The sequence below is a fragment of the Alnus glutinosa genome, chromosome 8 (genome assembly GCF_958979055.1).
Source record: "Alnus glutinosa chromosome 8, dhAlnGlut1.1, whole genome shotgun sequence".
Classification (NCBI taxonomy): Eukaryota; Viridiplantae; Streptophyta; class Magnoliopsida; order Fagales; family Betulaceae; genus Alnus; species Alnus glutinosa.
In genome coordinates this window covers 28,888,203-28,904,273 of record NC_084893.1, presented here as the reverse complement: position 1 = coordinate 28,904,273, position 16,071 = coordinate 28,888,203, and the positions used below count along the sequence as shown (strand labels likewise).

General features: G+C 33.6%; 2 protein-coding genes across 4 annotated transcripts; both read right to left on the bottom strand.

Moving 5' to 3' along the window:
- Positions 1–2,758: 2,758 nt before the first annotated feature.
- On the bottom strand, positions 2,759–9,168 carry LOC133875517 (inactive beta-amylase 4, chloroplastic). Of its 3 annotated transcripts, none has more exons than XM_062313677.1 (11): positions 8,946–9,168; positions 8,155–8,280; positions 6,486–6,735; positions 5,837–6,057; positions 5,695–5,772; positions 5,456–5,615; positions 4,530–4,783; positions 4,325–4,394; positions 3,967–4,035; positions 3,595–3,736; positions 2,759–3,473 (listed from the first exon to the last, which is right to left on the bottom strand). In XM_062313677.1, the coding sequence occupies exons 1-11, from the start codon at positions 9,140–9,142 to the stop codon at positions 3,451–3,453; spliced, it is 1,590 nt and encodes a 529-aa protein (XP_062169661.1). In that variant the 5' UTR covers positions 9,143–9,168; the 3' UTR covers positions 2,759–3,450. The 3 variants fall into 3 exon arrangements, with proteins under 3 accessions (XP_062169661.1, XP_062169663.1, XP_062169662.1); XM_062313679.1 differs by having other exon boundaries at positions 8,155–8,345; positions 8,946–9,084; XM_062313678.1 differs by lacking the exon at positions 2,759–3,473 and having other exon boundaries at positions 3,475–3,736; positions 8,946–9,163.
- A 4,361-nt stretch (positions 9,169–13,529) lies between these two features.
- On the bottom strand, positions 13,530–14,412 carry LOC133874858 (classical arabinogalactan protein 5-like). Its single transcript, XM_062312744.1, has one exon. It carries the CDS (start codon positions 14,323–14,325, stop codon positions 13,660–13,662), a length of 666 nt encoding a protein of 221 aa, XP_062168728.1. The 5' UTR covers positions 14,326–14,412; the 3' UTR covers positions 13,530–13,659.
- Between the last annotated feature and the right edge of the window lie 1,659 nt (positions 14,413–16,071).

The window sequence follows — 16,071 nt, the reverse complement described above, 5'->3', positions numbered from 1 at the left end:
ATTTTTTTAAAAAAAGTGATTAAGTTTCATATTGCGATTTCGTAGATAAAAAGTGTGATTTTAAACCAAATTTTAGAAAATGAATCATTTGAAAATTGGATTTTTAAAAAAACTGAGATTTTAAAATGTAAAAATCTATTTTTTCAAATCGCAGACAATTGGTGATTTTTTTAAAATGCATAATTTTAAAGGTTAACCAGCTATTTTGTCAAACGCTTAACTGTGTTTTTAAAAATCACTTTTTCAAATTACACATTTTAAAATTGCTAAGCAAATTTGGAAGCAAGTTCCTTTATGTGTCAGGAGGGGTCTTTGACATGAGAGGAATGCCAGGCACTTTGAAGATGTAGAAATGCTGGTATTGGAGTTGCATCAAACATGCTTGCTCTATTTATATGGGTCTCGGCTCATCATAGCTCGAGTTGTGTTAGGTTTGTAGAGTTTTTAATTTTATGTTCTTCTATTTCTTCTTTTTATAGGCACCTTTGCATACTTCATGTGTACTAGGATTGCGTCCTTATACGCTTTTTAATGATATGACATTATTTATAAAAATAAAAAAGATAAAAAAAAACTATTTTTAAATCGCACTTTTTGAAATTGCAAACCCAAATAGAGAGTAAAGAAACCAAAAAGTTACTTTAAGCAATTTTATTGTCCAAATTGCTAGTAATAGAGTTTTGAGGGAGTTTATTTGTCCGAACAGGTTTTGAGCCTGGATATTTGGTGGTGTGATTTGTAATGAAATAATAATAATAAAAGACAATAAAAATAATAGTTTTGGCAATTCGAGAAGTCAATTCCTCCTTTTTCACTCAAACACACGGTAAGAGATGAACCTTTGAATAATTTTCTGTTTATATTCTTTGATACAAGAGACAAGTTAAATTAAACAACTACCCACTAAACCCACTACATAATAACTACCCATTATAGATCATAAGATACCTAACTACTAAACTAACTATCCACTAAGAGCATTCATAGCAGCTTCCCAATCATTTTCTTTAAATATAGGGAACAAAACTACTTTTTACTTCCCTTCATTTTCCCCTATATCATTAATTTTATTTTATTTTTTTACTTTTACTTTAATTAAAAGTAGAAAAGAGAAATAAAATATAAAAGATATAATATATTTTGTGAATAAACAATTGAATGGGCACTGAAAATTTTAGGAAAGCTTCTGTAAAGGAATTTTTGTAACTTTCTTAAAAATTTCATAAAACTTAAAGAACATATCCCATTTAAGAAAGCTGCTGTGAATGCTTTAAGACATCTACCACTAACCACTCCACTACACACTGCTGACTTGCGCTCCTAACCTTAGCCACGTTCACTTCTAGTTTCCCACTTCCCACGTCTTATTTTGGTCGGCTCTCCTTGCTAGAGCCCATAACATTATCATTCCAAGCCACCTTTCTGCCGTTGCTTTAAAATAAACGATCGAATAAAAGGTATTTCATTTTCATTTCAATCCAAATATAGGAAGCAGTCGTCGTTTTTGCCTTTTCAAACTGGAAGAAAGTCGTTTTGTTTCTTCAAAATATCATAAATTTGGGCTCATTTGATCGATTGATATAAGTTTTGGTTTTATGATCTATGAATTGAAAAATAAAAATAAAAACAATTATATACAGGAAAATAAGATGTTAAAAATATAAGTGAATATCATAACTTTTTTGCCCTTGGATGTTTATTTGAGACGGTTCTTTTATTATTTTTTTGCTGTACCCCATTCCTTTGTAAATTAAGATCAAGTTTCATTCTGCTCTTTAATTACCAAAAATGTTTAATTCATGATCATGACCTTTCCACAAAGTTGCCCTTTTCCTTGGATCAACATGCTCAAGAAAACCCCCTTTCGCGGTTCCCAATTTCATCCTGCCCTTTTCTTTCAATACAAAATTTTAAAACCTAAGACTCAAAACGGGTTTTTATGCCATACCCAGTTGCCTCTTCAATGTCCTCCATACTTTTTCAAAAAATATATAAAAAAAAAAACATTTGTTACAGCATTGAAACGCTTCAAAGAAATGCTGTTAAGTAATTCTTACAAGAGATTATTGCTCTTTTTATAGATAAACAAAGAGTAAACCGACAAACAAAAAAGAATCTTTACTTTTGAATGAGGTAAAGTCTATTATTACTTATTGCTAACCGGCAGAATCTTTGCTTTTTACTAAGATCCATCAAGCTTTTATCTCATCATTCTTCAATCCATTTGATAAAATTGTTATATTCCATATAGTCTAATGAAGGCATGGAGATAGGGTTTTGGCGTAATTCTTTTATGTCTTCTTCTAATAAGGCCAAACCGTACGTGGTCAAGTCAAATTTTTTTTCTTGTGGCCATGTCTTCGAGCAAATTTTCAGCTTTTTTAATTTGATTTGCATTGGTGTATAATTAATTGAGATTTCAATAACAAACAATCTTTTACCCTTTGTTACTATAAACTTTTTAATGGCAGATTCTTTAATTTATCTTGCTTTGTCGGACAAATTAATTAAGCTTTGTGTTGCAAAATATGTCAACACATCATTCAAAAAGTTTAAATTATGTGACATTATTTATACTATTAGATGCAATAACATTAAATCTTGACAATGAAATAGCTTATCTCCATTTAAAGTGAAATGAAAAGGATCCTTGTCCCATTGGATCTGATAACAACTCCACAAAAGTGGTTAGTTGCTGTGGAAATTGTAAACAGGCTTGATCACCGCCATTTAATTACAATGAGGCTCTACAAATCAATGCTATAAAACCATATCATTATTATTTATCAACTATAAACAGAACATAGAGGCCATTTAGAAAATAGCACAATTGTTTCTCCTGGTTGGGATAAACACAATGAACCAAATAAAAAAAGTTCAAACTAAAAGAGAACAGCACAAAATTGACTGAATGGTCAAGTAAATAGAAACTTAATATCAAAAGAAGTGAAACCTTCACCTAACTCAACTGGTTGGAGTTCTGAAGGACCTGCACCGAGTTAGGATTGACCAGATTCAAAGCCAAACTTTACCTGCATCCAAACCCTCGATCCTATACCAATACCTGTTCTCTCAGAGGTACTTATTTTCCAGGTGACTAAACATGAATACTCAGAATATGCGGAGTGGAAGAATTGGAATTGGAGGTCAGATGGAGATCTGATGCTGAATGGTGCTTTCTTTACATATCTGGGCAAGAAACTCCTGCAAGTTACATAAGAGCAACGAGCATGGTTGCAAGACCAGCTTCACATCTAACAACTGCCACTCCATCTGCCGAAGCTCTTGATTGCCAGAAAAGGCAAGCAATGCTAAAATTTAGGCATTGAAATCCCTAGCCCTTTTTCTTTTCTTTTCTTTTTTTTTTTTTTCTTTTTTTTTTTTTTTTTTTTCTTTGAGATTTGAATATAATTTTTGTTGCTTTGAGTGAACGTCCAGTATTATCGAAATTCAGGTCTCCAGATACACTAAATCTGAATAAAAAGGTAGATCATTCAATAAGTTAGCAACTTACAAATACTTACATAATCCTAGGGAAGTGGGACTACCTTTAGTGAATGGTTAAAAATTGGGGTTTAGAGGTATTTTACAAACCTGTGCTCATATTTCTAACAAAGGGGACAAAGTTCTTCCAGTTTTCAACCCTAAAAATCTTGTCATTCATTCTGAAAAAAGTAAGTGCTCTTACAACTGCCTTTGGATGGTAACAGTTTGCGTATATTTGACATAATCCAGCCTGCAAGAAAAGAAACATGTGTAGAGGGGATCAAAGGGGAGAAGACAAAGAGTTAAGACTGAACAAAACAATACCCAACCAAGTGATTCTATAACTTCAATTACAGAAAATTCACGTCTTATTGGTTATACCCTGATTACAACACAAATAGAGACACGATGCAGTTTCAAAATTGGTTACAAAGAATTGAAGGAAGCCAGGAATCATGTCAAGAAAAGAACGACAACCACCTTGTCAAATTGTTCATTGGCATTTCTTCCAATCAAATGTATTGTCCTTCTCTTTGAAACAGTCTGTATCTGCATTAATAATGTTGAACTCAATTGAAAGGGTAATAGATATAAAATTTATAGATGCAGTTAACACAGCATTCCCCAAGCTCAGTGGCTCAAACGTGTTTAAGGCCTGTGTGTTTGTGTGTGTGTGTACAAAGTACAGCCATCCACTTAGATGAATCAGAATCAGATAAATGGACATCACATTTGTTAATCAAAACATATTTGAGGAGTTTAGCAAAAAAAAAGCATTAAACTCAATAGACTTGAATTTCTAACAACAAAAGAACAGAAAGAGATTTAAGTCCCATACCTGTTCAAGTAATCCTTCCGGGCTGCAAAGATAGGCTGGTGGGGTTTCACTGTCCAACATTTCTAAGCAGCTATGATGAAAGATTCAAATATGAGCATGCTACAGGAGATTATTATGACACAGTAACAAGAAGCAAGAAAATCCAAAGTCATAAGACTGATCTATGAACAAGATGCTAGTAAAAACAAAAGATCTAGAATCTTACGAAATGTGCAATGCAGCACCATGACGAGACAACATCAGAGCAATAGGATCATAACCATCCCTACAAGCAGTGTTGTAGTAACCAGATGTAAGTTCAGCAGGGTGTGATACTGTCCGGTACCACCAATATATGCCACCAATTTTAGCCACTAATATAACGCTAGTTCTCTTGTTTTCTTGATACTTCTTCAAAATATTAGCTGCCTTTGCAAGAATAGCATCTGCATGCTGAATCAACCTACAACTGTACCATTCCTATGAAGAGTTATGCCACTGTCAGCTTACTTGTGCTCTACATGATACATAAATCAGCTTATAATCCTTAGACGCCAGCTAAAAAACAACAAATCTATGACCTTAATATAAATGTTTTTAACACATCAAGAAACAAACAAAAGACATATTGCCCAATCACATACCTCCAAAAAAAAAATTGATTTTCTTTACATAGATTCTGTGATGAATTGATATTCTTAGTTTGGAATAAAAATATGCCACTTATGATAAACCATACTTAAGATCTACCATTACAGTATACACCAATGCTTTTTCCCTTTTTCTACATGTGCCCCTAATATGATCCATCAGCCTTCAAAGAAAGTTTACTTTTTTTTTTTTTTGATAAGTAAAGAAAGTTTACTTATTCCTAAGTTCACATTAGATCTTTTAGGATTTTGTCTAACTGGTCACACCACACATTTTTTCAAGGCCAAAGTTGCACAAATGCACCCAAATAAAAGTCTTGCACAGCTAACAACACTGACTCCCACCTTGTTCAACATAATCTGTGCAACATATGTCGGTTCTAGAATGAAAGGCAACCAATATACAGAGGATGTTTTTGTGCCACACAATTCACACGGCTTTGACAACACCGAAATTTGAAATGGAAAAATTAAAAGAAGCTTGTTTAAATAGGATACATACAAGGAAAAACCGACCATAATCAGAAAGAAAGCCTTCTTCTCCTTCGCCAAAAAAAGGGACCCCAGATGGGAGACTGTTGTAATAGCCAGCATTCTGTGGGCCCTTGTCTCCCCACTCAGGCTTTCCTTCTTGGGCTGCAGTCATCCTCAAGTCCTCCATCCTAAAACAGAACAAGTTTGTCATTAGCAAAATTGAGGATCAATCAACTTAATATTTTAAGGCAGAAGAGTTTAACTTACATGTACTTGTCATAACACTGAAATTCACCAATTCCAGGAAACTTCCACCTGCCATCACCAAAAGGATGGGCCGGATACCTGCACGCAACAATCCGTATGAAATTCTTGTAATAGCTTCAACTTCATACTATTATAGCTTTACCTAAGTTCTCCGGAAGGACCAAGACCGACACTTATCTCCTCTATCACACTTCCAATAAAGGAGTCAAATTTGTTAACAAAACTGAACATGAAGTCTTCATAACACTGGAGAGCAGTCCGGCCACAAAACAGAGGAATTTGGTCCACTCCTAGTGTAAGATAAGCATCATTGGAAAATCCATTTTGGTCTCGATAGTATATATCTTTATTGTGTTCACCAATCTGGCAAAGAGAAAATAAAAGAGTAAAAAGCATTAGCTTCTGTAATCTAAGTTCAGGTCCCATATGCAATAACATATACTAAAGGCCCAATTTATATCTCTTGTACCTCTTCATTTAAACCTTCATATACATCCGAAAACAAAATCAAGTCTACTAAAAGGAACACAGAAGAAAAGATAACACAGGCAAAAAGGGATCCTAAAGAAAAAATGATGACATTGGATTATCTATAGCCATTCTTTGCAATCAGAAATTTAAACCAAAAAACTCTTACCAACTTTGGTACAATGGATCATGAGATCTCACTGATCTAATAACTTTGACTTGAGCAAATTTAAACATCAAACTGTCAAACGGTCCATGATTACCAGTATGCATCAGGCGGAGGAACTTACATTAAAACTGAGTGACAATTTTTAACAACAAACCTCCAGAATCCACAGGGGAAGACTAACATCTCCACTTCCACTAGATGATGTACGCCTGTTTGAGTGAAAAGACAAGGCAACGTGCAACTTCAACCCCATCTGAGATATCAGTTGGAAAAGCTCCTCATAGAGAGACCAATTGTATGCAAGAGGAGAGAAGCGCTCTACGATTCCCCACCAAACCTCAACTGCAATTCCATGGACACCTGCCAACTTGAGTGCTTTTAGAGAGACAGTTAAGGCCTTGATTCTGGGAAAAAAAAAAAAAAGAAACAAAAAAAAAAAAAAGAACGAATTTATAAAATATTTCTATCACCAATGAAATTATAAATACCGAGAGAAATCAAAGTACATGAGCTTGTGAATTAAATTCGAAAGAAATCAAAATAGGTTTCTAAAGCCTATTAGAAGAACATCCTCTTTTATTTATAGAAAATAAAAACCAACATTGAGGTCTCCTCCTACTTCATGCAGAGGCATGCTGATACAAATCTTAAGTAGAACTCACTCTTGAATACCAGCTTGCAAGGGAAGGGTGCCAAAAAGCTTTTATACACATAGTTAAAATCACTTAATCGATGTGGAACACTTAGGATCATAAAATATCACCACTGTAACACCCCAGTCCCTTATTGGGAAGAGATAAATAACTCACATAGAGTGAGTGGTTTATAAGGGATAAATAAGTGTTAAGTCCCGCATTGCCTAATTACCAGGTGAAACTGGACTTTATAAGTGATGCTAGGGAAAGTTTCAAATCGACTAGTCATTTTGGAGTGATAGCGTAGATCTGGCTAGCGCTTTTCCCTGAGTCGATACAAATAGTATCAGAGCCACTTAGTAACGCCAGGTCATATGGTATTGGAGTACTACTTGACGTGACCTTGACGAGGACGTCAGGGGTTTAAGAGGGGGGAGTTTGTAACACCCCAGTCTCATATTGGGAAGAGATAAATAACTCACATAAAGTGAGTGGTTTATAAGGGATAGATGAGTGCTAAGTCCTACATTGCCTAGTTACTAGGTGAAACTGGGCTTTATAAGTGATTTTAGGGGAAGCTTCAAATCTACTAGTCATTTAGGAGTGCTAGCGCAGATCTGGCTAGCGCTTTTCCCTGAGTCGTTACAATCACGCTCTGTAGCCAACGGCTCAATCGACATTGACCTAATGGTAGCCCTTTCTCTTTTAGCGACTCCACTCACTTATCAGTATTCAATGACTTAATACTATGCTCATACATAATATCAAAGCATTTTCATTCAGCTTATAGGTCGCTCTATTAAGGACTCGGCCACAAAATCGCACCCATTCGATCCCATACTCAACGAACTACGTCTGATCCCATACTCAAAGTGTTGGCGGCTCTAATACTAAATGATACAGACCTAAGGTAAAACTCACCATTGAAAACCGAATTGCAATGAGATGGTGCCCAAGATCTTATATACACATGATTAAAATTACATTTAATCGATCTGGGACATTTAGGATCCTAACACATGCCATACTATAAGTCATAAAAAAAATATATAAATAAAGATTAAGAATGAGAATGAGAATAGGAAAATTGAAATTACGACATGGGTGCACCGCAGATATGTGCACATGCGCGTACACGCAAACCCAATTTGTATACAAATTCTCACAATTAAAAGGCATAAAACTTACTTTCTAATCCTTGGACTCCCTGAAGTATCAATTCCAAATGTGTCAACTGGCATCATCACATATAAGGGGACCCTCTTTTGTCTAGATGACAATATTGTGGATCTTGATTTCTCTCGGCCATCGATGCTGCAAGACATATATCATGTAGTATTCAGTGTAAGGATCTTCTCTATTCACTTTACTTTGTACGTCTGCAATCAAACAGCAACAACACACTTGTAAATTGTTTCCTAGAAATTTCATTTGGTCGCCTAACAAAACAATAGGTTTTTCGAAGCTTGAAACTAGTACAACTATTTAGATTATTTTAGGAGAGTATCCGATTCTCAAGCTAGTACATCTATTTAGATTACTTTAGGAGAGTATCCGATTTTCAAGCTTAATCCTATTTAATTTTCACCACCACACATGGTACTATGGAACTCGTATTTTCCTTTTTGTCTAATCTCCTCTTTCTTTTCCGATCTCAATTAATCTAGCCCTTCTTATCTAGCTAGGTGGTTTAATTAAACCATTTTAATTTCTTTTCCTACGTTTTCTCAGCAACCAAACCGAACCTAACACGAGCATTACCCAACTTTAGCCGAATTTTTCCTTTTTCTTTCAGAAACCAAAACCAGGACAGGTCACACTTAAATTTCCTTCCTTTTCCTTTTCCTTTTCTTTTTCCCCAGTTTTCTCAGGAACCATCAGAGATTACGTAAAACTCAAAACTTTCTCTTCTTTTCCGGGCAGCCAAACAGATTTTAGAACCAAACAAAAAGAGAAAGAGTAAGAAAGTGTGCGGTGACCTGAGAATGCAGGTTCTTGCACCAGCAACAGATGGCCATCGAGAACAACAAAGGCCGTTTCGGAGCAGAGGAGTCATCGAATCGTTCCGGAGATTACTCAGAAAGATTCGATTCTCATGGAAAGTCGCTTCCCTGAAGCCGTAGCTTCTACTTCCCGTACACTTGCACGCCACTCCTCCGCTCTCGATCATTCCCATTGATCTTTTGCCGCACACGCTGACACGCACACAGTATTTTGAATATCTATTACCCCCTTTTATACCCCAAACGAAATGTCATTGTCATCATGGAGATTTTTTTCTTTTTTTTTTTATTCTTTTTTATTTTCTGAAAATAAGAAATGTATTTGATTGATTTAAGTGGTGTATACTCTAAAATTTGTTAGCAATTGTGAAATAAAATTCCTAAAATTATAATTAAATCATTCAAGTTTATCATTTTTTTTTTTTAAAAGATAGAGATTATTGGCATGTTTCAAGTTAATTTCATGTTGGTAGAATAATATTAGAAACCATACTCACATTTCACCCAATTTTCATCGGCATGCGTGGTTGTCAGTCTTTGGATTAACTTTTGTTCAAAAAAATCCATAGACTTATAAACACAGTCACGTCAACCTAATAAGATAGAGATGTCAGTATCGCGTTAACCGTAATCAAATTTAATTATTTAATGACTGACGTGATAAGTATTATGTGAATTGTCAAGCCAATTTGTAAAGGAGTCGAAGTAAAAAGTTATAATATCCATAGTAACAATCATCCGTGTTTTATAATTTCTTTTTTCAAAGAAAATGTGTAAAATTTGATATGAAAATATTTTCCTTCTCAATAATACATCAAACGAGAAGACTCTACTTGTAAAGAATATTGTCGACTTTATACAAATACAAATGATTGTGTGTCCGACGTGGAGCTGGCTTATCCAAAAAGGATAAGAACGAAAATAATCAGGGTCGCTATTCTTACACCTAGTCAGGCATGAATGATTAGGTCTCAATACCAAAATGATTCCTATGATGTCAAGCGTATGTTAAATATCCATACAGTCATTTGTTTGACAGAAAATGTTTGATGTACACGCCAAGGAGTGTATAATCGGATGCTGTGTTGCAGAGCAGACGTGTTTGAACTGATCGATAAATGATGTAAGCAGCAGTAGTCAGAAAACAAACAAGGGGAATTAAGGGGTATCAAGTTATTATTCCAAATGAAGGCAATCATGGATGGATAGTTTATTTGAGGCTTATGATAAGCACGGGAAATATTTTGCCAACATTTTAACCTTCTCAAGCTCTTCGATCAAATCCCTTAGTTGGATCGATTGATCGTCAACCTCTGACTGTCTTCTTCTGGACTTCTATGCACCTAGATATGTTGCTATGGGACAAGCAAGTTGTCACCCAGTATCTGATTCCATGAGATTTAGAAGAGAAAAGAAAGAAGAAGGAAAGAAGATCATATAAAAAAAATAAAAAAGAAAAGAAGAAGAGAAGAGAAGTGGAGAATTATATATATATAAAAATTGGTAACCGGCTACTCGGTTATTAACTGATTTTTTAAAATACAATAACCAGTAACCGCAATCGGGTATCCGATTATCCAGTTGCGGTTATTTCTAGTTTCTTGGTTTTCTCAGTTAGCGGTTGTTGGCGGTTACCGGTTATTTATGGTTAATAACCGTCCTACTTGTACACCCTTAGTATAAGTAGATTCACGTCACAACCAATCGCCAAATAACATGTGACGTAACCCATAATTGATCTTGTTATAAAATTATAATTTTATTTTTTTACAAAAAAAAAAAAAAATCTTGCTTGAGGGAGCGCATGTAGTTGTCCTCATGTGCCGGTTTAAACAAATTTAGGATATTTTGTTACATTTGTCTTAGATCTAGTCTGTTCGAAACATATCACTATATCAGCTCTTCAACTACTTTTGTACATGGGTTAGCGGAAGATGAAAGCCATAAATAACACTTTATTAAAAGAATTTTGTTTGTATTTATGACTATGTAATCTCATAACATAAGGCTATGATTTTACAAAGTTTTATGCTTTATGTTGTAAGAGCTTTATGCTCGTAATCTTTGATCAATGAAATACTCAGATTTTTTGTTTTAAAAAAAAAAAAAAAAAAAAAAAAAAAGCACTCACAATGAGTTCTTTAAATTTGGGTTTTCTCTAAATTTTTGATAAAATACAAAAAAACTATTATTTAATGAACTATTTATCAAAAGTTAAGATTAACATCTTTCATAATCTATTTTTAAATTTAAAGAGCTAAAAAGTGAATGTTAAATTTTTTTTAATATTGTTTTTTTGCATTGAATGCTTTTAATTGTTAACTTCATCAATTAAAAAATTATTTATTTTAAGTAGATAAACATTTAAAGAGTTTGTTATTTAATTATTTTAAAAATAAAATGACTAGTTAAATCAACAAAAATAAATCTTTAGAGTTAAAATTAGAGAAATTTTAAAGAGCTACAAAAGCTACATGGTGACCCTCAGGTATAGAGTATTAAGGAAAAAAATACATTTACACTTCAATATATCACACAATTTGTAATGTTTTATCAAATATTTTAATTTTTGCAATATCTCAACCAATTTATTATGAAGGTTGCAATTTCTCTCTCTATTTGGAAATTCCAACAATCATGTGACCCGCACGTGATGAAAAATGTCTATTATACCCTACAAATTTGTAAAAATGCAAACTATACCCTTAGTTTGTTTTATATATTAAAAAGCCTTAATTAAATAATAAGTTTTTAAAAAACAAACTCAGACTCGCGACCCATGACCAGAACGTACGCGTGTCATGAGGAGTTTTTTTCCCCATTTTCTGATTTCTTTTTTTTCTTTTCTTTTTTTCTCCTTTTATTTGTTCTAAATTTTTTATCGCATGTCATTTTTGTCATTTTGGGTTGCAATAAACGACCATTATATTCCCTCAATTAAAGATTTAACATAAAGTCTTAACAAAAGATAAAATATTACAACCTCAATAATAAATTGGAAAGACATTACAAGTAAAGTGGTAGGTCAATGAATAAATGTAGCTTTCCCGAGTAATAATATTCAGTCGACCTCTTCTAATCTTCTTCTCTTTTTTGTTAAAAAGATAATAAAATCATTAAGAATGTTTTCACTAATTCAGACCGAATAATTATAATATAGGGAAAAGTATAGATTATATTTCTTTAAACTATTACTCAATTATTAAAGTCTTTCTCAAATTATCAATTAATTGTATCAATATCTTCTCTCAAATTACAAAAAAAAAAAATGTCAATGTCTTTATAAGACCAACAAAAAGACAAAAATGACCATAAAATCTGTTCAATAAAACAAAAATGTCCTTATAAATTTGAAAAAAAAACTAAAACTAAAAATAAAAATAAAACAAAATGAAAATTATAAAAAAATGAAAATTATAAAAACAATTTTTTATTTTTTATTTAAAAAAAAGGGAAGACAAACCAGTTTTTATTTGATTTTTAATAAATTTTTGTTATTTAGATTTTCTTTAGTTTTTTTTTAAAAAAAAAATAATAATAATTTAATGAATGGTATTTTTGTCATTAAGATGAGCATTAACATTTTTTGGTAGTTTAAAGGGGACATCGACACAATTGGTAATTTGAAAGAATATTGACAATTGAATAGTAGTTTGAAGAGGTTACGTGTACTTTTCCCTATAATATATTATTTCAAATTTTTTATAAGTAAAAGTTTGTACTTTTTATATATATTTTTTTTTCCTTCAAGAAATAGTTAAATATTCTGATTCAAAGTTGTGTTATATTTAAAATAAAAATATATATTAAAAATCATTATTACAATCTATATAATCTCTCCACTTTTTTTTTTTCCATATTAAGAATATTCTCTCCACTTGTCTTTTCATCTCATGTTCTCTCCACTTATGTTATATTTAAAATAAAAAATATATTAAAATTCATTATTACAATCTACATAATCTCTCCACTTTTTCCTTTTTTTTTTTAATTTTTTTTTTTTGTCATATTAAGAATATTCTCTCCACTTGTCTTTTCATCTCATGTTCTTTAACTAACTATGAGTGACAATTCGTATTCGCGTATCAATTTGTGTCATGTGGAAGGTATTGATATAAAACACTATATATATATGTCAATCATAAATTGACCAATTTAATTAAACGAGTTAGATTCATTAACCCTCCTAATCCATTAATTTTGTGTTGGCCCTATTAAGGTGCATGTCGGGTCCTCAAGTCATGTAAAAAAAAATAATTCAATCTCTTTATGTTGCTCGGGTTCAAATTATGTTGAGACGTTATATAAGATTATATATATAAATGGGTCAGACCTATCAACAATAACCCGCTAATTTTATGTTGAATTTGTATTAAATTCCCAAATCGTATAAAAAATTATCAACTCTATCTCCGATGTTTATTATATGTTTAGAACTCTTTCACATTTTTCAACCAACATAAAACTCTTTCACTTAATTTGCAATATTCCTCTAATTTTTCAATTGTTTCTGACTGAAACCAATGAACTGAGACAAAAAGTTCCAAATTAATAATATAATAAAACTAAACGAATATTTATCATTCAACAAAAATACAACAATGTTTAATAAAAATACTGGTGACTACAGCAAATAAATATGAATAATGTGGAAAAAGCTAATGAAAAAAGAGAGTAGAAAATTAGAAATTTAGAAAGCCAAAGCGGCCATGATACTCAAGCCACTCAAAATGACCCGAGCCCCCCCGCGCTTCGAATCAGAACCGGAATCATCACCAACCCGACCTTGTGCAGTTTCGGGCGACACCGGCGCAGGACTTGGCGGACTACCGCTCGATGGAAGAGTTACTGGTGCCTGACCCGGAGTCGCCGAACTCGATGGAATGCTCGCCGAAGCCTCGGGAGTGGCGGAACTCGCTGGGACGGGAGCCGTTTCCGGGGCACTCACAGGAGCGATGGGCGGAGACGAAGCCGGCACAGGGGATGAAACCGGAGAAGATCCTTTTGTCGACGGGCTCGGGGTCGGAGAAACAGACGTGGCCGGGGGATTAGCCGGAGATTTTGCAGGTGAAAGCGACGGTGATTTCAACGGTGGTGAAACTGACGGGGATTTCGCCGGTGGGGTCGACACTGGCGGAGAAACTGTTGGAGCAGACGTAGGCGGGGAAGTAGTCGGAGACTTTGAAGTGGGTGTCGGAGTAGTCGCCGGAGAGATGGCAGGAGAAGTGGCCGGAGAGGGTGACTTTGTTGGTGTTGGCTTTGGCGAAGGAGAAGGAGCAGGCGCATTGTCTGCTTGTACCACACCGGAGTGTGAGACACACAAAACAAATATAGAAAGTACAACAAGCCTATGCATCTTTGGAACTCGAAGCGTGAAGAAATCAAACAATCTAATCTGTGTGTTTTAGGGTTCGTGTGTGTCTCAATGATTGTTCTCCTATGAATATGGAAAGGTATATCAGAAACTGAGCATTATATAGGGAGGCTTCGAAGCTAAACGTTGTGATTTTTTAGAATTTGTTAAGGAAAATGTGACCGTTGGGACGGTAGAGGGGTACGTGACAGGCTATAGCGGGTGGAGTTAGCCGTTACTTGGTAGGACGCGACTTGCTGGGCCGGTCAAGTTGTCGGATTAGCAATGGTTGACCCATCAGCGGCCTTACCTACTGCCAACTGGTATGTGTTGAGTGCCTTTTTTTTTTTTTTTTTTTTTGAAGGGTGTTTGAGTACTTTTTTTGGTATTTGTTCTGTTTTGTCATTTGTACATAGATTTTCTTATATTTTAATTATTATTTTAAACTAAATAATTAAATTGTAATTATTATTTATCATTTTTATATTTTAAAAACAAAATAGTAATATTATAGTAATATAATTTAAAAATAATAATTAAGATTTACTAGAATTTACATGATACAATAATCTAAAAATTCTAAAAGATTTTAACCTCGTTACACTCATCATTAGCTGTCATGTGAGGTTGCCTTTGTAAGATTTTTGAATGATGTCGGGATAATTTTATCATGGATATTGGTGATGTTTGCTATTTTTTATTTTTATTTTTAATTTCTTTTTTTATCAAAACAAAAATATTAACAAATTACTCTTAAAAATATAAAGGAATAAATACATTACAATCCCTATAATTTCAAATCTTTATTTTTTGCCCCATGTGTTTTCATTTTTATCACATGTGGTACATGCACAATGGAAAAAGACGAAAATTGTACCTTTGTCAAATTTTCAGTCCAAAACTGATGGATTTTCACGTTAGCGACACGCGACACCATTAAAATTACGACACGTGGCTGCACATTTTATTTTATTTTAAAGCTTTAAAAAAAAATGTAGGGGCCGGCCACCCCTATTTTGGCTTAGCCACTTCCAATGCCAATTTTAACCCATAACTTTTGGAGATAGTTCAGCCACACTAAAAAGCCAAAAATAAGGATGATCGAAATTACCCTTATTCGAGCCTCCCCATTTAACATGGAGTGATTGAACCCTCCAACAGCCAAAACATCTTTCTTTTAGCCTAACGTGAATAATCTAATTAAGTGACCAAAGATTAGGTCTACATTCAGAGACGGAGGGAAGGGGGGCTGGCAGGGGCCATAGCCCCCCCCCCCCAATTTCCTTAAAAAAAAAAAAATCTTAAGTTAAAAAATATATATATATATATATATATATATATATATATATATATAAGTTATAAAACTAAAAATTTAGCCTATTGACCCCTACCAATAATTTTTTTTTACCACCGTTTCCTGCTCATAAGAATTTCTGGCTCCGTCCCTGTCTACATTAGTAATAACAGGACAGCTGTTGTCATTTTAAATGTAAGGCCAAAGATTAAAAGCAGTTGTCGTCTTTCTTTTTCACCCACTTCTATTTTCTCTCCCTTCATGCAAAAACTATCATTATTATGCTCAAAGATTCTTATTGATCCTATTTGTTTTAGACTATTTTTAACCAAATAAAATATAGCTAAAATACTAGAAAATCATTATTCATTCATTTGTATAACCTTTCCTATGTTCACAATTCGGTGCAATCAGCTTTGAGGATGTTTTGATTGCCGGACAAGGCTCTTGATGTT